We start from the raw sequence: 24934 nt of genomic DNA, 5'->3' as shown, positions 1-24934 counted from the left end.
CCCCAGCACGTCCTGCTCCGCTCCTGACTGTAGCTAGAACAGCACTCTGATCCTGCTAGGAGCGCCAGCATCACAGAAACCTTGAATCCGCTCTGGGGAATCAGGCGCCCACACTTCACGCCTTTGTACGGCACAGCCTCCTTTCATCACTCACACGTGAGATTCATACAGTTTGCCTAATCTGTGACAATAGGGCCCCATGCCCCAAAAGACCCTGCAAGAAGAGATACATCCCAAGCCACAGCCGACAATCTGACCAAAATATGACGCTGCTCTACTGCACAACAGAGAAATGCCTTGATACCTGGAGAGTGCACCATGTGCCAAGCTGCATCTGAATCACATGAAAGACTCGAGACTACTGTCCTTCCCTATAGGACTGCACCTGATTAGAACAGCAAAATGGAAGTTTTTCTCACTTCATAACTAATGGTGCTTTAGACAATCTGTTCACAAAGCAAAAGAAAAACAGGAAAAACATGAAAAAAAAAGTTCAGTTCTCATTACAAGGAACACATGCTTCCAAAAGACCTGGGCTGTTTTACTGCAGTACCATCTTCTGCCAAGCCCTTAGCTTCCACACTTTTTACCTCATAAATATGACCTATTTCTCAAACCCCCTGCTAAAGGCACATATGTATACATATACATACACAGACACATAATATGTATGCTTCTTGAATCAGTACCAGATACTGTATCAGAAACTAGTAGGTACGTAAGATTAAGTACACCGAGCATATGTCCCGAAAGAAAAATTCGGGTTTTTGGCAAGCAGCTCTAGTTCTTCCACGTTTTCTAGGTCCAGGACGCGGATTTGTGGGAAATTCTGAACTTAGGATTTCTGAGAGGGAGATGTTATGAACATATATACAAAATAAAAAATTATAGACATACAAAATTAATATTAATATAACAAACACTTTTAGACAGACGGAATATGACACCTCAAAAGCCATGAGAGCTCCCTGGGAGTGAACAGGTCATAAGTACCTATCTGAATAAGACAGCACAGGTATCTGCAGAATGCAGTATCTAGACATGCAATTTTTGATGACAATTTCTTCTGTAATTTGACTCCCTAAAACAAGCACTGGGTGCTGGGCAGGGAGAGGAGAGGGAAGAGGGAAGAGACATGTTCCTAAATGCATTTGTACAAACTTGGTTTAGTACAAAGAGTAAGGTTAAAAAAAAAAAAAAATTAGGTTTCATAAAAACTGTAACACCTTGAGAAAAAACATCCCCTTCATCTTACCAAAATAAAGACATGGGTGAGCTAGGAAGGAGCGAAGCTTTTCTGCTTTACTGGTTAAAATGAAAGTTTACCGGAAAGGTGGGTTCAAATGGGAAGGAAGGAAGAAGGAAGGCTGGAACGCTCAGTTATATAGTGGAAACAAGTAATCGGCAACTTGTATATAAATATAATAGGATTAGTGTATATTCCTATGCATTGACCACAAGTTAGAACAAACCACAACATTCTCAGAGACAGCATGGTCAATCCTCCATGAGAGTATTACAGGAGAAACAAGGAAGAAAAGTATATTTTTCCAGCCTCTAGGGCTGTACTAGCAAAGGTACTACTTTCTCCACTTTCAAGGAAGGGAGCTGACCTCAAGGAACTAGCAAACTTTGGCAAATTCACTGAAAAGTTCCAGCACACTGTCTGCATCTGCTAGCAAGAACTCAAGTGTTTTCACCAGTTGTGATCAAACAAAGCAGTTTTAATCTAATAACTACATACTAGACTAGTAAATGAGGACCCTGATTTTTCATAATCCTTCCTCCATTACTCAAGGCACCTGAAACTTGGCTACCTAAGTTCCTTTAATTTCAGGAGCTGACTGTTAAGTACAGAACTTGTACACTTCAAACAACTGAGAGAGAAACTAACACTTTTTCCCATCTAGATTTCTGAAGGAAAAAAAAATATTTATATCTATCTATCTATCTATATATATATAAAAGAATGAATCGCATATTTTTAAACAACTTAAACTTGTTCTGAATATTCACCCTCTGATTCTAGTTACCAGGAATGCACTGCAGAAGAAATTCACCTCAAAAAACCTATACAGTAAACTTTCCCTTAAAGCACTGGCAGCTGAAAAACAAAATTACGACAGAAGGAACTGGCATTGTAGGTCCCAGAGAAGTTTCAGTTACAGATAAAGCACACAAAATTCAGAATGCAATTGAGCCAGTTAGAAGGAAAAAGCAATATAATTGCTCTCTAGAGAGCTTTCTCGTTAACATGTGATAACATAAACAGTTTTCTCTAATAAGGGAGACATTTTTACCATTCCTTTTCATTACAAAGCAGACTCCAACTCCACGTTTCAGTCCTTGACCTTTATCAGAAACGCTTTTCACTTGAATCTCAGGAGCTAACAAGGTCCTTCAGCATAAAGTAGTACAAATACACAATACAGTTAAACTCTATTCCATTTCTGTATTTTCTAGCTACTATTAAAAAAAAAAAAAGATGATGTTTGACAGTGGTTAGTTGCACTGGTTCTAGAGAGTTAAAAGAGAAATAAAAGAAAAAGTAGCAAAGCTAAATAAGTCCAAACACCCCATTACACACACTTATTATTCTGAATCTCTCACCAATACTAAAGCTATAAATCATGTAATTTGAATTAAATAAATTGGCCACATCTAGCACAGTCCAAATGATTTCCAAAGCTAAATCTCAACCACTGATAGCTTTTTTTTTGGTGAAGAATCCTTGTCTGCTAGCACCTTTCAGAGGGCTCCTTTCGCACCTCGGGTAAGAATATAAACACAAGTCCTGATGCCAGAAAGACCAAACAATTCCCTCCACCTCTCAAATGAACGCAAGCTTAAGGAAAGGAAAAAAAAAAAGGCATTTTTAGTAAAATCAAACATATCCTACTCCCAAAAAAGCAGTATTTCTAATATCTATCTGCATATTTAAAATATGGGGCGGGGGGGAACACAATCTTGATTTCTCCCTTAACAATGAGGATGCTTGGATCTCCAAGATGAAGGCTCTCTTTTGACTTCTCAGCTCTTCTAAGAATTGATACTGCGCAAAAAAAACTCTGATCCTCTCATTTCATAGCATATATTTAATAATATTAACTTGAAAATAACTAGGTTTACATATGAATTCCAAAACAAGAGATTAAAAGCAAGAAACCTCTTTGAATTATACACAGTGATCATCCACAAGCAAGGTGCAAGTTTTTAAATCAACCTATGCACCTAAGGCAAGCAAGCCTTCCCTGGCAAGGACCAAGATACATGCCACATTCCCAGTCCTACCTAGAGTGGGCTGCATCTCCCCTAGCATCCCGACATCTTAAGGCCCAGACTTCACAGCCCACTATGCTTAAAAAGGTTGCCAGAAGACAGTGTACGTGAAAAATCATCTCTCTATAGATCAATATATTTAAATTCCGCACGAGATTGATATCAAAACCATCAATACCGAGATGTTATTCCTCAGCAGTGGCTTAGGTGGTCCTGGAAATCAGAAGACCTAGATGCAAGTGGTGTATTCAAGGGAGGGAGAGAAGCATCATGGTTTTTGCAACTGTGATCTCTGCCAGTCGATCTTGCTAGCACTGAATAAGGACTTGTCCTGCCCTCTTGGTCAGAGGTAGGATGGTAATCAAAGTCCAGATGATGAAGGTCCTAAAGAGCCTCAGATTTTCCAGGAGAAAAAAGGAGATTCGCCCCTTTTTTTTTTTTTAAAAAAAAAAAAAAAGAAATGTACAAACTCAGTAATAACACAAAGTTCAAAAGATGACAGCTGAGAACAATGAGCAGAGATGCACTGAAACTGGGGGAAAGAAAGAAAAAAGGCAAGGGCGGGGGCAACACACTTAGTAATTGGCTTAAAAGTCACTCAGAAGCTTTAGTGTCCTTTATGGTTTTTCAAGTTCCTTCAAGTTTTCTATAGGTCATAAGTGGCCAAAATATATTAATACTTCAACATATGTCTACTAATGCTATACTAAAGACATTTTAGAGCATATATTCCTAAATACATTAAGAATAGCATAAGAAGCTGCTGGACTAAAGAGAGTCTTGTTTGGAAGCCTGAGACAGCTCAGGGCGGGATGGGGGCGGATTTTAAAAAAGAATCCGATCTGAATGAAATGTAACTACTTGCTGCACACCAATCTGCCCTGAAGAACCTTGAGGAAGTCTGAGGGTGAAGATTTTGTTTGCTTGTTTTTAAGTGTGGCTGTCCAACAAGAAAAAAAAAAAACAAAATAAAACCAAATAAAAAAACAACTCCCCCCCCCCCAAAACTGATGTCTCCCTCATACTTCTCTTGGTAAATGCCAAACTGCTACTGTACTCTGTTGTCCCAAGAAGAGTGTGCATATAGATTCAGTTTAGCAAACTATTCAAATATTGTATGAGATAAAATTGGCTTAAGAGAGCCAGAGGGGGACTTTATCAAAGAGTGGGCTGCCACTTGTTGTATGGAGAGATCTAAAAATAGGATCGAGAACAAAGGAAGACTGCTTTGGATAAGTCATTTTAAGATGATTTTCTATGCAACTAGAGTACTGCATTTATATAGGTTAAAAATCTAAATAGTTTCATACAGTACAATGATAATGACCTTCACAGAACATTAATACTGAAAGCTTAGGACTCCAGAACTCTATATTCATTTAGTTTTTAAAATACACTTGTGTATTTTAGAAGTAATTCAAGAAGTAATCACTAGCTAAAACTCAAGTTACCTCACATTCCATCCACAGTAGTGCACCAAGTAAAGGACTTCTCCACCTTCGATGTCAGAATCTTTAATACTAGCTTCATACATTTTTTGATTTTTCCCTCTTCCATACCGCACTTGGACTTTCATGCCTGGTGGATAGCATTCAAACTCTTCTTCCTCATTGTTATTGTTGTCTTCTTCCTCCTCCTCCTCCTCTTCCTCCTCCTCTGCTTCTTCTTCATCTTCATCTTCTTCCTTATTCGTGTCATCTCTTGAAAGGTTTAAAAAATTGTAGAGTTAATATGAGATACTTCATAAGCTTTTCAGTTCCAAACCACATATATTGATAAATATTGTGGATGCATTAGAGACTGGGAAACAGCAGGCTCCAAATATGTGAAACTGCCTATGCGCGAATATCATCAGCAAAATAGGATATAGCAATATACACAAAATCCAGTGACTGTAAGGTGCAAAAGTGACTTGGCTTTAAAAAAAAAAAAAATTCCATCAGAATCTGTACGAGCAGCTGTTGTTCAAACTCATCTTTATATGATCCTTCATGCAGTCCCTTTGCTTAAATACCATTTCTCCAGTTCAAATTCATCCTTCTCAATATAGAGAAAGTTTCATACATTCCATTTTTTGACATACAAGTTTTACAAATGCTTCTTGAAACTTGCTTCCCCAAAAGATCCATGCTCTTTTATAATCAATTGTCTCTATCTCAACACTTTGAGGTAACTGCAGCTAAAAGCAGATTTTAGGCAAAAATACCCTATGCAAGACTGTTTAAAAAAAAAAAAAAAAAATCAAGCAATGTCAGTACTAATTTATGACCTTGCCATTTCTTGCCAATTATGCTAAAAGTCTTCTAAATATAAATCAAAGATGCATTTAGTTATTGTATAAATACACAAGCAGGTGTTGACTGTTTTCAAAATAAGCTAATTCTGAATGCATCTTCAGACATTTGGAACAATTTTCAGAAGCATTAAGCACCCACGAGTCTTGCTGACCTCAGTCAGTGGCAGCTGCGGGCTGCTCAGCAGTTCTGAAAAAAATCATCTCCAGTGTGTTTAAAGAGGCAGACAAAATGGTAAAAGTTACAGGTGGGGGGAGAACTACCTTTTAATCTTAAATAGCTTTACAGTACATTACTATTGGTCCTCACACCCTTCTAAAACCCACTCTATGCAACTCAGAACAGATTAGGACTGCTTACTAAACTCACAATAACCACAGGCCACTAATAATTTAAAACCTGAGACTTGGAAAAGATACACTTGGCTGCATTACAAACTGGGTAAGAACAGATAACTGTTGCTCTAGGTCCAAATCATACCCAAATTTAAGCAAACACCTACGTTTGTATTTAATAATCTAAATCTTTCCGTGAAAACTTACATAGAAAGCACTCATTCAGACCAAGCTACTTTCTCCCTACGAAGTGATCAAACACCACTTTAATTATTCAAAGGCTTCTTAGTAGAAATAAAATTCCAATATTACTATCTAATTAGCTGCCAAAAGAGAATTCAAAACAATGAGCTAAAATTCAACCCTAGCACAACCACACTGACTTAATGAAATTACTTCAGCAATTGATGTTGCCCTTTATATGCATACACCATGAGACAAATACTGAACTTCCCAGTGCTGGTGTCTTAATTCATCTAAATAATACAAAATACATCTTAAGTTCTATGCTGCACGGACTAGACACTTCTGTAAGGCCAAGATTTTAAATAGATTATATAATATACTTTCAATGGGCTACTTTGCTACTGAAATTAAGACTACCAGAGTTAAACTCAAATACAAATGAACGAGCTTTGCAAGCTCATTTCATCTCCACTACACACTATATGGCAAAATCCATTTCCCAAAGATATCACTAATAAAACTCCCCAAACACTCAGCCGAAAAATTCCTGAACAGAATTCCACAACAAACACAACATGTATCATTCAGTAATTAAAACGCTCTTAAGTTATACACTCTGCTGCACACTAAATGAAAAATCCTAGCTGATTTCAACTCCACAGCTATCGTCATTCAAAAGCTAAAAAGAAATCAGACAGCATCAGGAGCAAGAGCCACCACTGCTCTGAGAACAAGATGAGCTTGTGATTTCCCATTATTGTGAAGATTTCTCAAAAACGTAATGGACCAAACTTGGTGAGAAAAAAAAAAAAAAATTCATGAATTAGTGGCAGAATCCTTGAATGATGTCTGTAAAGAAGAAAGGGCTGCCTTTAAAGGAGATATAGGCTTTTCCGAAGTCTGCCAATTATGGTGCCAGTGGCTATTTGGAGGTTCAAGTTTGGAGCCTCTCACCATGCATACACTATGACCTTCTTGGTGTCTCAAGAGATTTTCTACAAAGACTCCAGGACAATAGTAGGACCTCTCTGGAAGGGACGCGTGAAATTCTCATTGTGAAGTTGAGTAAGTTGGATGGTCAAGTAGATATGTAGAGAGCGGACTGTACATAGGTGAAGGGAAATGTCAGGAAGCAAAATGGAAGCAAAGATGGTTGCAATTAAAAAAAAAAATTTTGAGGAGTGACTCGGTTAGCGATCATAGGCTGGAGATTCTAAGAAATCAAACAAAAAGCGAAGAACATTCGTTATTTGGGGAGCAGAAAAACACTGTTGCGCTCACATAGCTCTTGAAACAGAAAAACACGTTCCAATGGTTGCAAAGAAGAAAGGATCTCTCTTTTACAAGGCCATAAAAAGCTCAAACCTGGCCATGCAGATGAAGAAGCCATGACTGCCATGAAACGGAAGTTTGCAAGAGAATTGTGACTGTTAGCCATCCAGCATGCACGGTAATAATCTCATTCGACCACATATGTATGCACATGAACGCCATATTTCTTGTAACGCTGCAGTCAAAATCCCATAAGAAAAGGAAAGTAGTACCTTGGTAGCAGAAAGTAATTGTAAAAAAACAAAAACAAAAAACCCAAAGAAACAAAAAACCAAAACCCCCGAAAACAAACCAACCAAACATCCCAAGCAGTTTTTGCCACAAAGCTGCAACAACTTGAACGACGCAGGCAGCAACTAATGAAACAAGACAGCAGCAAATGTGCATGCGTATTGTGTAAGAGACAAAAATACAGGTGTAACCGTGTTCCAGAAATGAAGAAGTACCAGAAAGCTTATGAGAAGGACTTGGTAGCATTTTCAATTACAATCACAGGCTAAAGAACACCCCCACCCCCATGTCCCACAGAACGAAAGCGTACATCTTTGGAAGGAGGCAATGAACGAGTTAGAACTCAAAAACATTTGTTAATAACAAAGCAAAACTATTAAAGTCTTGAGATCATACAAACATTGTATATCATTAAATTCAAAGACCAGTGTAAAATAGTTAAAAGGTTTAAAATACTTAAAGTGTTCAAAATATACATATGGCAGATAACTATATTATGGGTTTGTTGGTCAAGTATATCACCAAACAAATATTAATAAACTAAATAGTGCATGCTGTTACACCACTAAAGGAACTACAGTATAACGCACACTTATTTCAACCCACAATCTCTGGCACCAGCCCCAGTGTTGTCACAAATCCCAGGTGCAGCCTACGAGACGGGGGGGGGGGGGGGGGGGGGGGGGGGGCAATTCAGATCATTAAGTCTGCCTCCTAGGATCCCTGTTTTGCAGTAAACCCAAACGTACTATAAAATGCTTCCCCTAACAAACCAAGCTGTCACACACACAGTAGGTGAGTTGCCAAATGCAAGATAATTTTTCAAGGGTTATTCTAAAACTTGAGGAAGCAAGACTGTTTCAATTATTGGTTCAATTAAGTCATTACAGCTAATTAAACTACTAGCAGAAATAAATTCCAAAGTAATTGACACTTCAAGTACAGCAGTTAACTTCTATTTTTGCTTGTCCCTCTTTTTTTCCCCCCTTCCTCAAATATTATTTAACCTCTATTTCACAGGATACAGACTCGACAAATTTTGGGTCTCCCTCATCCTCTGGCTTTATTAATCACAGCTGTATTAAGCAGCAGGTATTTTCTAAACCACGAAGAGGCCACTAATCCCTGGAGTTGTTAAACAAAGAGGTCACTAAGACCTGATGTTATGCCTTGACACTAGATAAATTAAAAACAAACACACACCCACAGTATTTGTTTTCCCTCAAAAGTTGCAAAAGAAAGTTGCACGTTGTTGGCCCAAGGACTTCTGCCTATATCCACAGAAAATCTGACTGAATGCATGGTTGCGGTCCATCATTCTGAGGAAAGGGGAAGGCACTAACTTCCGAGCCACAACTGAGAACGGCAAATAGCACAACAGACTTTAACCATGTAAGCGCATGCACTGTATAAAAGGTTTTCCTCTACTGCTACGAAGGAGACAAATGAAAGGAGCTCACGTTATTGCTCCTAATCGTTCAGTCATGAGTTTGAAATATTTTGAAACATTCTTCAAACGGGTATGGGATGGTTCAGAAGTTTGGCTGAGGAGTATGGCGCTATTCATTTTTATGGCATTGATTCACAGTCAGCTTGAAAATATCTACTATCTGCTGAACATTTAAGGGCTTGCTCAGGCATGTAAGTCTCAGTGACAGCTATCATGGTTAATAATAACTTGAGGCCCTGGTATACAGCACCGGTACATTTACATTGCCACATTGTTACTCTTTCATTAGCACTTTATTGCAGCATCAAAAGCAATCAATACATTTCCTGTATATGCTCTATTCTAAAAGAAAAAAAAAATCACATAATTAAACATAGTATCTGAAAATGGGACTATACACAAACTTCTTTCTTTTCAACACAAAGGCAGCAGAAATGCACAAGCACAGCATATATCACAACTAAGAAAAGCACAGAGATATGTTCTGTGGATGAAACCACTTAAGTATACTACTTATGAATGCATCCTCTTTGCATACATATCAACAGTTTCAGATGCAAAACAGATGTTCATACAAACTGTGCAGCAAACAAAATGCACTTCTCTCCCTCCTCCCAAGCTAAACAATCAGTGCTACACAAACCTAAAATCAGACTGCAGAAAGTTATCTCTATATATAGTTAAGACAGATCCAGAAGCTAAAAGACATGCTATCTGTCTCTAATTTCCCCCTCTCCAGAACATTTGAACCTTCCTGCTACAATTTCAGATTCACTACCGCACAGCTTTGTGAGATACCAATGTGACAGATAAGGAACTAAAGAAAACATTGCCTCTAACAATCTGTTATCTCCTGTACGTGAAATGGAGCTTCTGACTATCACATAATCTTGTTGTAAGTTGCTTTCAGAAAATACCTATCGAGTTTTTCCAGAAAATTTGTAACTTTTGTACAAACAAAAGCCCTCACCAGCACAGGCATAGCAGGTAGTCAGTAAAACCCCAGGAAAAACTTTATCATGTAACAATGCCCATCCTAACTTACCTCTCAGTTCCTGCTTTTATTATTCCCAGCTCTTCCCCTTTAACAGGGGAAAAATACTTTTATTGCACACAGTAATGCATATAACAGAGATCAAAGATTAACATTTTTTCCTTTGTTCATCTCCATTGAGGACTATTAGTCAAAAAGATTTAGCGCTTTCTCCTTCTCATACTGTCACAATAAGATAGTACCAATTCCCAGAGGGCCATCCAGTCAAGACCTAAACACGGCAGTATGGGATGACCAGAAGTGTTTACACTCCTGAAAGAACGTATTAAAACACTTGCTTATGTATTTTTTTGATACGTTCACAAAGTGGACAGTTCAAGAATTCCATTTGTTGAGTACGGAAAACGACTGTACAGTGAGAAAGAGCAATATAAGGACCCACCCAGAGATGCCTTAAAATCTTCACTTCAGGAGAGGCTGTCAAAACCTCAGTCAAAACAAGGCAAATGCAAGAACAAAGCCTTTTGCAGTCTTTCTGCACTGTAACTAAGACTGCGTCAAAGGATGTTGCCTGTTTTCCTCAAAAAAAAAAAAACCCCAAAAACACAACAAACAACAAAAAATCCCATCTACCCTAGAGTTAAATTAACTAGCTGAAAAAAATTCTTACTAATATTGGTTAACCAGCAATTAACATGCACTTCAGTTCAAAAACTGCTTCTATTGTAACATTTTCAAAGGTTCTCTTACTCTCTCTTTTTTTTTTTTTTTTTAATACAGCTAAGAAAATCAACTTTTTTGAAAATCTTTTTTGAAACCCCATTAGGCTTCTGGCCTCAATCTCTTGGGGACATGTTCAACCACCTAAACTGCTCACTGTACAGAAAAGCACTGCTGTTAGTTTTCACTATGTTGTTTTTGACTCAAGTCTTGAATAGTTACAATCGTCGTTAATGTCAGATGCTGCAGAGGAAGACCGCATCAACTGTGTAATGCTACATTTGAACAACGTTCCTTCCAAGGTGCAAATTTATCAGGAACTTCAGAACAAGAAGGATTTCATAGCCCTTCGTAAACCTTATTTATCGTTCGGTTAGGAGTAGGTTATAGGGAAAAGGACAAGTTTCCAAAGTCATTTTTTGCAAACGCCTCTCTGAAAAGGACAAGAGGGAAATAATATATCACGAAAAGAATTATCAAGAGAATTTAATCAACAGAATATATTATAAAAAGATGTCTCTTAAAGCCCTCCAAATAAGCAACCGGCCAGTAAAATGGCCCTTTCTCACTATTTTTAAAACTAGAAAGTGCACCAAACGGCACATAGCACGTATATCTTCCACTAACCAGAGAAAAATAAGGAAAGTATATACACAATAAGTAGTAAGCTGCCTTTGCAGCTCTATTCTCAATGCTTGCACAGGCTATTCACAGATACATAAGTAGATAAGAAACAGACTCTGGACAAGGAAGGGAGAGAACAATATTCAGCCTCTTTGTCCTCATCTTATTATATTGTTAAATACTGCGCAGAAGGGATCACAGGAATAAAGCCGTAGTGATGCACTATCTGAAAGGGTTGAGAGACACTGAATTGCACAGGGAAACAAAACCGTGTGTGTGTGTGGGGGGGGGGGGGGCGGGAAAGAGAAGGAACCCCAGCTTCCTGCAGAACTTCCTGAGATCTGCAAGCTGGGAATTAAATCCAGCACATTGAACAGAAACTCAGCAAGAAGAAACTCAGAAGGCTTCCTGTCCTCTTGGCTCCCTGTGTCTGCACACAGAGAAGTTGCATGAAGACACTCCAAGTCCTACAGATATAAGTTCAAATGGCAAACTCTACTAGTTTGCCTTATATAAGATTTGAGCATAATACCGGACTTTGTTTGGCAATTTGGTTAGCAATTGGTTGGTAATTGTGAAAGACAGCCAGGCCATATGTTTAAGAGAGTTCAGAAATGCATTGTAAGTACACTCATAAAAATTCAGTCTAAGTGTGATCTATTTTGATGACTTGCTTTTTGTGTGTGGAAACTTACTCACCAAAAACAAACCAAAAACCAGTATCTTTCATTTTTTATTTTGGTTTAAGGGCTCCAACCTCAGCATTTTTCCCTTTGCATAATCTTTGCTGTTTCTATTCTGTTCAACAGAAAGCAAAGAGGAGGGGGAAAAAAAAGAAAGAAAAGAAAGAAAAGAGCCCACACACCACTGTAACTCTCTCTAGTGCAACATCCCACTAGCACAGCAGGCTCACAAAATCCTTCTAGGGTATAAATACTAAAATCACGGTTTAGCATTTAAGATGTCAACATCTTACTCCCCCACCTTCTGCAAAACCATACAATTTTCTTTACTTCTAATTTCTTTTTTTTTAAACTCTTGAAGCATAGGAAGTACAAGATACACTTCTATCAATCTCTAGGAGAAAATAGCAGAAGAAATCATGCTAATATGATGCTGTACTACTGCTTAGAAATGATGAGAGACTGGTAACTATTACAAGTTTAAATTATTCGTTGAAAGCATATTCCCAACAATGAACACAACATCATCCAAATCTATTTTTAGAACTATGCTTTCCTTTCTATCTAAAGAATATGTTATAATCTTTCATGATTCACTATAGCAAAATACTAGTTAGAAGCATTTTTATTGGGCGAGAAAAGTGAAGGAGCGAGAAAAGAATTTACTGAAATACAATCATATGAATCAGGGAAAACTTAAAGGAAAGAAAAATCAAAAAATTCCAGGAAAAAATGATTTTATAAAGGTGAAAATGCAAGAAAAACCCAAGTATTATAATGTCATAAATAACCCAAATGGACATGACTCAAGACCAAAAAATTCAATAAACGACTACTGAAAAGTAGATATAGCTTGTAATTTTAAGTATCTTTTTCTGTTGTAGCATGACAAGTTTTAAGCTGCCCTACTTTCCAAGTGCATAAATAGATACAGAAAACACCACTAGTGCAGACATATACAAATACGCAATTTGGAGAAATTAGAAAACTGATATTTTCTAAGCAGTGCAAAGATTTCCACCTACTTAAATGAGATGTTTCAGATGTAGCACTGTAATACTAGTCTTTAATAATCTTGAAAGTTCAGCAAATCCATTACTTCAAATCGTTTAGTTCATCTTAAAAATGGCATACGTAACAAATTTTGGCAACTGCTATTTCAAATATTCACACAGGATACAAATGACAACACATACACAAAAAAACCCTGCTCTTCTATAGAGTTCAAATAAACCCAATTCTTCCTGTATTCTACATTTCTGAGTTACAGGAATTTCCAGTTGGATCTCACTGGAAATGTATAGGAAGATAGAAACATTTACAGAAGGATCCTTGCAGAATCTATTATACTGAAATCAAAATCCTTAATAAAATCAACAACAGAAAACTCTTATAAATGAACTCAGAAATCAATATACCAAAGCAAGACTTCTGGTTACTTTTTTTTTTTTTTTTTAAAAGGACATAATAAGCAACAAAAGTTAATGATATTCATTCAGCCAGAGGATTAAAAGTCACCAGTCTAAGTAGCAAAGATCAGTGCAATGGACAAGGGAATTAGTGGTCAGGCAACAGCTGGTATTAAATACAAAAGGAAATCCCCAAAACACAGGTTGCTGTGAAAGTATAAGGAAGTGTCACCATCTGCTTTCCCTACTATAATAGTCTCTCTTAACAGTATCTGCTCCTGTCTTCCATTGGAGACAAGACACTGGGTTAAGAAAGACCTTTGATCTGACCCATAATGGCCATTTTTGTGCTCTTGTTCATTTACCCGCTTAAAAATCATACTCTACAGGTCTCCTAATTATGAGTTGTTAACAAGTTGGCAATTAGTAAGAATTATCAGTTCCTTTTTAAGCTTCGCATTTTTTGCGTGTTTGCCCAAACCCACACATTTTTACTTTTTTTGTGCTGAAACATGAAAACCTGCCTGTTTCATAAATGAAATAAAGGATCACTTGCACACACTTCATCCATTGATTGATTACATGGCCCTGAGCATCCCAACTACCTCGATCTCCTTTTTCTAAAACTTCCTGTCTGAAGGACTGTACTGGCCTCTCCTGTGAAAACCATTCTCACTCAATGGCAAAGCTGTTACTGGAATCTGTTACTGTTTCTATCTGTTCCCGTGTTGTACCACATACCTGCGCCCAACAGCAAAAGCTGGAAACGGCAAGTTTGCCATACCCTTGTGGTGAAATTAAGTAGACAGACTACTAGTAATAGTTGCACTTCCTCCCCCCCCCCCCTTTAAACCAGATGAAGTCACCTGAAGATATAAGTCTAATTCATCACAGGGATGCTTGATTAGAAATTCAAATGACAAGAGAGTAAAATTTAATGAACACACATCAGATGCCTTAACTGATTATAAACAAAGTATCTTACCCTGATTTTTCTTTTTCTTCAGCCTCTGCATTTCTGGTAGGATTTTCCGGTTCTTTAACCTTTTCTTCCTCTTTATCTTCCAGTTTGGTTTCATCTTCGGTTTTGATAACATTTAAGTCCTTTTCTTGATCAGGCTGAGTATACACAGTTTCTGGCAAATTTTTTTTGTTTCCCTAAAATAAATAAATAAAAACAACATTCTTTTAACTTACAAGATTAAATAAAGGATTTAAGAGAATGCAGACATACCACACTGAACTTATTATCAGCAAAAATTAAAAATTTACGGCTCTTTCTGAAAGGATAGCACCTCCCCTTATTGTTTTTAATTTTGAAAACCTCAACCGAAACATAACAGACTTCAAACAAAGCCACAGCTACTCTCCTTGGTAGTTTTGTCATGACGACATAGGCATGCAGCTCTCGGATCTGACCTGCAATGCAATCCCTAAAATGAACACTTCACAGGGCACATTTGCACCTAGGATGCAGCACTTGTCCAGCCGGTATTCATCCCAGAGTTAGTACCAGCAAATAGACCAGGGCTGGCTGCCTCTTACACATGGGAGCACTACAGCAGGGCTGCACGCGGACGCAAACAGTTGATTCCAGACCAAAATGCTAAGCCTGCACAACGCTGTCTCTCTGGATTACTATGAGCTACGTTAGTCCACTGTCTGCAGCACACGCCCCAGATCTTTGTGGAACCTCACTGGTTTCACCAGGAGTGAAAAAGTAAAAGCCAGATTTACGAAGGCTTAAAAGTGAGGCTAGGTGCAAAATAAAAGCATCACAGCACTGTAGGTAGCTGGGAGCATGCATTACCCAGATCAGCATAAAGCAGTACACTAGTTGATCTGCATTTGACCTGGGAGCCCCCAAGCAGGTGGAACATTGCAGCTGCTTCCTCACAAGTCAGACATTTCGACATTATGATCTCCAAAACAGGCACCTAGAGATAAATCTAGCTCAAATGTGTTGTTCTATATTAGTATTATTGCAGGTTTTGAGCTGTTTTAAAACCATTACAGAGATTTTAATCTCAACACAATGTCAGCATTGTCAACACACTACCTGGATTTATCAAAGGGATATAACATGAACGTTAAAATATTTTACCAGAATGGTGGGCTTATCATTTTCTTTACATTCATCATCATTCTCAGACAGCTTTTTTTCTTCTTCTTGTACTATCGCTACTTCTTCCTGCTTGTGCTCCTCCTTATCCGCTTTGATTTCTTTTACATCCTGCTCTGGATCTTCACGCATCTTCATTTCTTTTTCTTTTTCACAGTCTTTACAAGGCTTGCCTGTCACTTTCTCCGGCAATGCCATCTGAAACTCAATACTGGCCGATGTACAATATTCTTCAAAGCCATAGAGATATCTGAAAGAAGAAAAAATGTATTCTGTAAAATAATCTTAACTGTAACAAAAATATTTCACTATTTATAAGTTGTTTTGCTTTATTTTTCTGTACTGAGATGTGAAAAAATATCTTTTGTTATTAAGCAGTATTACAGAAATGCAAAAAACGCAGAAGATTTTTCAAGAAAACCAGGGGAAAGAAAGGAAATAATTTATAAAGAAAAAAGCACAAGAAAAATAAAATTCAATTTATGTGGCCTGTGAATAAATAAATCTCAAGTGCCTCTAACTCTGAATAAACTATCAAATCAACTTAAAAATGAGTTTGTATTTACAAACTGGCATTTTTCCAAGCTTCCTAAAAAAGAAGCCTATTAGATTTTTTTTTTATTATTAATTTTGACACAGGATTCATGTTGCAACGCCTGTATAACTTACTTCAGTCAGAAATCATAATGAATGATGGTGGTTTGACTTGAAACTAGCCGACCAACAATTTCAAAATCAATAACATTCAATGGATGCAGAGAACGTGAAATACACCAATCTGCAATATATAGTGACTTTACAGCATAGAGCACTTCTTGCTTGGCTGCAAGTGAGGATGGCATAATCCTCTGTCCTCTACTCTAGTGATAATACACTTGTACGGCATAGAGACTGACAAATCAAATCATTCTAGCAACGAAGAAAATAGAACATCCGGAAAGCTTTCAATTCACATTTGATTTCTGAAAGCTTTTAAAACATCACTAACACCAAGCCTAAACATTTAGCAAAGGAAAACAACAATTGAAACAAAATGCTGGATATTTTTTCCTTTTTGTTTCTGGACTTCATGGACCAGCAGCTGATATCCGACACTATCCAACAGCTAATAAGAAATTGTATATTTCACTTTATTGCTAGGTGTTTGTACTTTGCACTTCTTATCCCCCCTCCCTTAAAAGAGAGGACTTAAAAGGGAGGCAAAAGTACACAAAATATATAGATATTTTAAAGACACTAAAACAAATAATACTGCCCAAAGATACCAAACCTTTTACAGCGATAAGCCAAGTTTCTTTCAAGAAAGAACACACTAAGAGAAGAAGCGAGACATGAGCAATACGCTTAGGGTTTACAAAAATCGCATTTTACCAAAAAGTACGGATTTTATGTATGTTGCCATCACCACAAAAATCACTTCCAGTGAACAGAACTAGTAAAACTAGTGCTGTTTTAGCAAAAACGCCATAGCTTTTTTACTTACTTTTTATATGCACATTTAACATTGTACCCTGCAGCTGAATTCAACACAGGGATTCCAAGATCCTGATAAACTTGCTTCCACACTGCTCCGCTTTCAATCTGTTAAGGAAGAAAATTACAGCAGGTCTGCCAAGTTAACTCACTGACGCACAAAAAACTAAGTCAACAACATTTATAGCTTTGGAAGATAATTATAATTCATTTCCTCTGATCTATAAAATTACTATCATACAGTATTTTGCTGTAATGCAAACTGCAGTCTACTTTAACTATCTTTAAGTTAGCGTTTTTCTATTTCAGTAAGCCACAGCAGGCCCTCCTACCCAGGTGGTACTAAAGCAAAGCAAATAATATCAAAAACAAAAATCAGTACCTCATTTTTGTTTCATATTTAAAATAATCTTTAATTACCAGAGCTGGAATTTTAATTTAAAAGAAAAAAATTGCTTCAAAGCATTAGCAGCACTCAGTCCTGGCAGTACTGCACTAGATACAGCAAACACTGTTCTTCCATTATATCTTTAATATGTCCCTTGGTGTCAAAGTTTCGTAGGCAGTACAACAGGCGCATTTGTAACTATCTGTGAAGGTAAAGAGGATGTGCTGCAATACTCAAGCACAAGATCCTCTCCTGGATATCAGAAAGATGACACCTCACAAGTACCCCTCTCAACAGGCTGACAGGCTGCCTTTACGGAAAGAAGTCCAAAGCAGTAAATGCAATCTGCTTGGCCAAGAATTCCAAGTATTTCAATTACTGCTCCAAGAACAATTCCACTAATCCTAGCCAGCACACTCTTCTATGTATCGCCCAGAACAAATAGGAACTAAGCTCCTCACAGAAACCTTAATAAAATCTCAAAGGTAAGTTGTGAGCTTTCTCACTGTCTGAGAGGAGAGTTTTATCAGACAGGTATTTGTTGAAATCTCGTAAAAAATATGCTCGCTGATTTTATGTGGCAATAATTAAGTACACTTGAGTAGATGCGTAATTTCTTTAGATTATAACTACTTCCTGGCTCCTGTTAAAATATATGTCTTTTTAAGAGCTACAAGGAGACTCAGACAACTGTAAGATTAAATTTTCAGATGTGTAATGCTCCTGTATAGGTCTTGTTTATCATTACTTAAACCAGAAGAAACTGCATCCTCAGAGTCCGTGAATCTGGAATACTTTGCACACCAATACTTACATTATCAAATCCTCCAAGCTTGTGTACAAGTCTAAATAATTTGAAGAGATTCAAATTTCTGTATCCTAGTACAGGTCGTTTATTAATAGGAGTCCCTGTGAACAAAGACATTTACTGAAATATTTTGAAGTCTCTTTTTCAGAATAACATGAAATCCACGTCATACACTATTCTACACTACTAAAAATATAGTATTGTAAACCCCATCCACTGATCACTTCATGCCTCTGCTTATTTCCTTTTATGGAGAGAAGAAAGTAACTCACTTGTTACCCACCTTCCCCTACAGTCCAGTAATTTAATTCATACATATGCATTCTGCCTTTTATTACTGTATATGCACAAATGACCCAGCTTTTCTTGCCACATATCATACATACCTTTGTTTTAGCCAATGGAACTACTACATGTAATAGCGCCAGTGCAGTCCTTTCACTACAATCAAAAAATATCTCGCAAGGAATAAATCCCATAATGCTTCAAAGAGCTGCAACTTTCTATGCTCGTGTACTAGCAGTAGCTACCCTATTATCTCTGGTAAGGAAAGCAGAGTTCCTCAGCTCAACTTCACATGTAACTAAGAAGGTTCTAATATCATAGAAATACCTCACCACGCCTCCAAAAAAATTGTACTTTTCTTGGAACGTATAAGAATTTGGTAAAGATTTACTGTATTAAATGGCATTTGTTTTTTAAAAAAAAAAAAAATTTTCAACCTTATCCATAAAATACAAGCATCTAAATGATTAGGATTCACAAAATAAAACAAGTGTGAAGTAGACGCATTTTTATGCGATCCTAAAAAGCGTTTCTTTAGGTAGCTTAAAGCTATTGAGTATATACATATTAGTATGATTGAAGATATTAAATGCTTGATTATATAATCACAAGTATACAGTAGAAAATATAGTAGCTTATAATGAGATACTATCCATTTATCTCTGACATCAGGAATAAATAACTATTTTATCTGCACCAAATACTGCCTGGGAATAGGAGGGAAGAAAAAAGTGACAGACTACCGTCTTCTAAATAACGGGGAAGCCAGAAGTAAGGAATACAATCTCACTGTTTCCAAAACGGAACTGCAAAGCACTAGTAGATTACAGACTCAAACCTTAGAGCATTGCTATGTAATGCATTTACCGTCAACTACTACAAGTCAAAGATCACAATACCTACCTCTGTCTTCCATAAACTTGTACAATTGCTGAAGAAAGTTCTCTCTCTCTTCCGGAAAAGGCTCTATTTCCTCCTGTTTTAAGTAATGCACACAAGAAAAGTATCACTTACCATTATGAGTCACATGGTTTCATTAAAGCACTGTAGTGATTCGCTTACGTTCAAATGTGGAAGTTTGTTTTACTGAAGATAGTGACAAAATGCTATACTAAGACATGTGGTCTTAGCGTTATGCCACATGGAATCAAGTTTTAAAAGCCACAAAAAGTCTTTCTTAATATATAAAACAATAAATGTAAAGACACAGCTGAAATTGGATTTTCAACCGATCACTGAAGCGTCATAAGGAACGTCGTAAATCAAGATGCATTCTCAACTTTATCTACTTCGGCAGAAAGTAGTCTAGGTAGGAGACATCTGTTTTAATGGTCAAGAGATTATATTAGATCTCAAATCTAATTCTCCCGTAATTAAGCAATTCCTTAATGCCTGGTTGCAATATGTCACTTTCAGGCATGAAGTGGAAGATAAAATTGTGCTTGCACTTTTTTTTTTTTTTTTTTTTTTTCTCCTGGTAGGAGTTCTAATCCACAGTGCTGACAAACCACAGCCTGACACTGCATGCATACTGCCATGAGGTACTAGCTGAATGCCAGATGAGCAGGATCAGTCCCAGGACTGAAATAACAACAGATATTTTATATGTTCAGTTCATTACACTAATAAGCCTTTGTATCAGATTTACTTAGAATAATAAACAGCAGAGTTTCATGGCAAAACACTATGGTTATTTTATAATACCTTATAATTTTCTTTAGGAAATGACACTTGCCTCTCTACCAGTAGTGATTAACATTATCATTTTGATACTATCACCATTTTTTTCTAGGATAATCAGAATTTCTAAAAATTCCAGTGACTAAGCTGTTTAAAAACGATATGCTGACAAATTCATTAATTTTCTGCATGCTTTTTTAATGCTAACTACCTGTAAAGCTTCTAAAAATATAAAAGTTATTCAGTTAATCTACAGTAAAAACTTGGGTGCATCTTCATACTGTGCTCATCTTTTCCACCCTATGACAGTTGTCTTGCACTAAATATTAAAGCTCTACCTACCTAGAAGCAAGTAGAAAACATACTGCCAAAGTTACACCAAGACAGTTGGAAAAAAAAAAACAAAAAAAACAGTAGAAATAAAATATAATCATTAAAGACAACAGAAAGATTCCAGCGTCTGTTGAAGCTACTTAACGAAGAGACAGATAGCTGAAAATAAGATCAAGGAAGGCTATAACTATTACAAGTAGTTTTTTTCTTATTCTACACTTCTCCCTCCATTAAATGCATTTAGACGACACGTCAGAGCAAACAGGGAAAAAAATCGGAGAACAACTGTTTCCAATATGCTGAAACAATTCTCATTTAGCTGTAATTAGTAACAGAAATACAATGAAAATACTCCAAAGTCAGAGCCATTGCAAGGCAATGCAAGAGGAAGGTCTCTGTGAGGGAAATTAAATGAAGAGCATCTACCTGATACCTAGTATAGCTGCAGCAAAACATGGAGCAACCTACTTCAACAGGCAAGAACGACAAGCTGAGGCGAGAACTGCAGTTCTCTGTACTGAATACATCCTCATGCAGGAGGAAGGAAAATAAACAAACAATATCCTTCACTGGCATCGAGGAGTGTTGCTGCAGCACTGCATATAGTGCAGAGAAATGCCTAGTTAAGAAACTTCATATTTAATAGGCGAAGAAGGTAAAGGAAACTGCTAGTAAGCAGACGATTCAGCTTGTCAAAAAATTTGACTGAGGCCACGCAGACCAAATGGCTTGACTAGAATGATACATATATAGAACAATTAAATTAACAGAGAAAGCTATTTCACTGTCATACTGAAAGAAGGAGGAGGATTTTGCTATACACAGTGCAAAGGTCCAGAATTTAGCAAAAGCTGCTGCTTCTAATATTTCATATGACAGGTACTTGGAAAGGATTCTTCCAAGCATGCCCTGGATCATGGCGGACAGCGAAAGAACACCTACTTGGGTTTTTCACATTGCTCACAAACAAAACAACACTTGCCATAACAAAATGGTCTCAACACAGCATTTAGGGGATGGGAAAGATAGCGTTCAGCTGAATCTCAGAAAATCCAACAAAGCACAAAAAGTAACGTGTCTTTTAAATATATGAGAGACTAAAATAGAGGTAATAAAGAGACTGGATTGCTGCCCTTCGTTCACTGAAGGATGCAATGCCTGAAGAGTAGATTACAAGAATCTCAAATGTGATAATCCACAGAGGTGCCAGAATGGCAACTGGACATTCTTTATTAATTTTCCCCAATGGAAACCACATCAACTTTCTAAGAAACTGCGCTAAAGATCAATTTTAAGTCCCTGTGCGCCACTGAAAAGCATTTTTACTTTCTCAGAATCTCTGCAAACCCAGTGCAGGCTATGCTATGATAACATCAGTTAATAATTCCCAGCTCCTTCAAGAATCTCCTAAATAATCAGGGAAGTTAGATGATAAGGTTTCCTAGGTGATAGTCTGAAGGAAGCATGTCATACTCTACCATCTTGGCTTATTTCTAAGTTAAGCAATGCAATGCTAGTAAGGTCACTCTGCAGCTACTAATGCGTCTGTCCATGTCGCAAAAATAAAAGAAATGGGCAAACCTGCCTGATAATGAAACCTAGAAAACAAGCAACATGCCATGAAAATTCACACAGTATTATAACCCAACACTTTCTAAAAAATAAAAATAAAAAAATAAAAATAAAAAAAGGGTCTTTGTCTATCCCTCTATGTTTGGCCATCACCAGGTAGAAATAGGAAAGGCAGAACCTCTTCAGGAGATAAGTATAGAGGATTTACATGTCAGTGTCTGTGAGAGCATCTACGTATGAAAACTGAGGTGATGTATGTAAGAGCTGTTCATTTTTTGTCCTGATTCACAGGGGCCAGGACCACATGGATGCCCTTATGGCAACCAGTGAGAATTGTTCATGCCCTGGAAAGAGCTACAACAATCTGGAGGTGCATAACGAGGTCGCAGGAACAGGCCTACAGGTCCTTTTTAAGAAGGGAGGCTGCTGATAGCAAGGAGGTTATGGACGCAATTTACTAAAAAAGAAAAGACGTGGCAGAACAGAATGCTCACCAAAGAAGGTGAGGGTAGAGAAGGCACGCCTGATCTTGATCACTCAAAAAAATGAAATAAAATTATGATTTTGCCTCCATTTTAAAAGCCTCCTAGCTCAGCAGGGGACAGAACATTAGATACTGGAGGGGCAATTATCACAAGAGATGTCACAGTAAATCCCAAAAGATTTGACTGAGATGAAATCTTCATGTCTAGCACACAGAAAGACAGAAGGTCATCACAGGCAGCTGGGAGAAGCTACGGAGAGAAGGTGCTGAAACTCTTTCGCCAAAGACAAAGGGTACAAGGCCAAGTATTTACAAACGCTATGGATGAAGACTAAATTTTTCACCTAAGAGAACTAGTGAGAACTGTAACAAAGACCGTACGTCAGCCTGCATAGGTACAAACCTACCCATACTCATCATGCCCTTGGCTGGACATGACCTGCTCTGCAACTTTAAGAACTGTGTCGAGCCAAAGGAAATACCCCTTGGGTCCAAAACATTGCAGACTCGGCTATGCAGCTTTTGATTAGAGATGGTTAATGTCCTGTGAGCTTAAAGAACAGGCAGAATAAACTCGTGAGCACAGAGGGATGGCAAAGTTATCTCACACCTGTGCAGCCTCCCAACAAACCTTAAAACAAACATAGAAGAGAATAAATAAAAGATGGTACGCTATCTTCTTGAATGGCAGGGAACTGCAGCTTCCAGGAAGGATGGGTTCAGAAAAAGATCGTAACAACCATTTAAGGCCCAAACCAGTTCAGCCTGGTGGCTGAAGAAAAGAGAAGAGAAGGTGGAAGAGAAGTGCATGGGCTCATGCCTTGACTGAAAACTCTTCTGCTTCTTTACACCAGGACAGACGGAGAGAGAGAACATGGTGAAACACGCTTCAACAGAGGATAAAAGAGGTGCAACAACTCTTACTTCTTGGTAAATACTTAAAGGTTTCAAAGATTCTCACTTTTCCCTTTTCACCCCTAAAAAAAAAAAAAAAAACACACACACAGTAAACTCGATTTTCTGCAGTTAAAAGCAGGAAGCAAAGGGGGAAAAAAAAAGAAACAGTGCAAGCTACCTGCAATTTCTATTTTACAAGGGGACCTACAGCCGTAGGCCTGTCATAGCAATTTGGGAGTGGGAAAGGGTGGGGAGAAAAGGGGAAGGAGGAGAGGGTGACAGAGGCCTGAGGCAGGAAGAGAGAACAGCAGGGCCATGCTAGTCTAGTTCAGTTTATTTCTCAAAGATGTCAAGAATGCAGGTCAGTAACAGCTTAGAGCTGCTTCCTCACATGGAGCTCCCATGCAAAAGGCAGAAAATTTCCCTGTGGCTTGGAATCTGTGATAAGCCACAGGTACGCAGGGGAGGGTAACACCTCTTTGGCCAAGAGAAAAATAAGTCCTCACACAGACGTTAAATTTATTTACAGTAGCATGCATGAGTTTAGCGTGCACAGAACTCACTCCACAGCCACAAAGGGGAAAATAAATCAACACTGTTAATACCATGCAATACAGCAGATGTAAGATAAACCAGGAAGGGAAACTGCACCTTTCTGAACACTACAAAGCACTGACCAGCAGCAATAATTACCACAGAAAGGGAGTCACCTGTTTATTTAGAGGGAGGGTGACCCACACTGGAAACTCCATCTAGGTCGTGATTGACATTATAGCCGAGAAATTAGCGTCCCCATAACAAACCTGATGTTCTAGAACAACGAAAAATCCCCTTTGCCCTCCAATACTGAAACATTGCATGCAAGAAAAGGCCACTCTAGACTTGCATAAAGTTGCCAGACATAACTGCTGATGTTTTCAAAGAAAGAGCAGTTTGTTTTAAAACTGTCAAAATTGCTTTAAGCACTGTATATCCTTTATTAGGGACAGCTTACATATTTTCTAACCACACAGATCTTCACAATTAGAAGATACTCAATCCTTTACCGGCTAGCAGGCAAGTTCCAGTCAGAAATATAGAAAACTAAAGGGCTCTTTATTCTCCTAAATTAAAACAGAAATATGCATGTGATAACACACACCAATCTCTACCCTTCTGCACCCTGCTCAGCCCCCAGGAGAGGCTGCAACACCTTCTGCTGCTGTATTAGGATGAGTATGAGTAAGATTTTAAAATGGGATCCACCTTTGAGTTTTCATTTCTATCTTCCATTAATTCCCACCAACTCAGCCTTCTGACCAACTATTTTTTACTTAGTGCACTTGAAGATGGTAAATTTTCATAACGATAAGCTC

The 24934-nt window shown here is 37.7% G+C and overlaps 1 protein-coding gene across 4 annotated transcripts in view; it reads right to left on the bottom strand.

Annotated features, from left to right (window-relative positions):
- Window positions 1-24934, bottom strand: part of ARID4B (AT-rich interaction domain 4B) — a 95701-nt gene that overhangs the window by 17500 nt on the left and 53267 nt on the right. For 3 of the 4 annotated variants that reach the window (XM_068938981.1, XM_068938983.1, XM_068938982.1), the window contains 6 exons: window positions 19517-19589; window positions 18335-18429; window positions 17143-17240; window positions 15642-15909; window positions 14523-14695; window positions 4731-4979 (listed from right to left, as the gene is read on the bottom strand). In XM_068938981.1, the coding sequence (XP_068795082.1) occupies window positions 4731-4979; window positions 14523-14695; window positions 15642-15909; window positions 17143-17240; window positions 18335-18429; window positions 19517-19589 (956 nt within the window). The remainder of the gene's footprint in view (window positions 1-4730; window positions 4980-14522; window positions 14696-15641; window positions 15910-17142; window positions 17241-18334; window positions 18430-19516; window positions 19590-24934) is intronic. The other variant, XM_068938984.1, reaches the window with a different exon arrangement.

The sequence above is a fragment of the Struthio camelus genome, chromosome 3, assembly GCF_040807025.1.
Source record: "Struthio camelus isolate bStrCam1 chromosome 3, bStrCam1.hap1, whole genome shotgun sequence".
Classification (NCBI taxonomy): Eukaryota; Metazoa; Chordata; class Aves; order Struthioniformes; family Struthionidae; genus Struthio; species Struthio camelus.
This window is presented reverse-complemented; position numbering and strand designations above follow the sequence as displayed.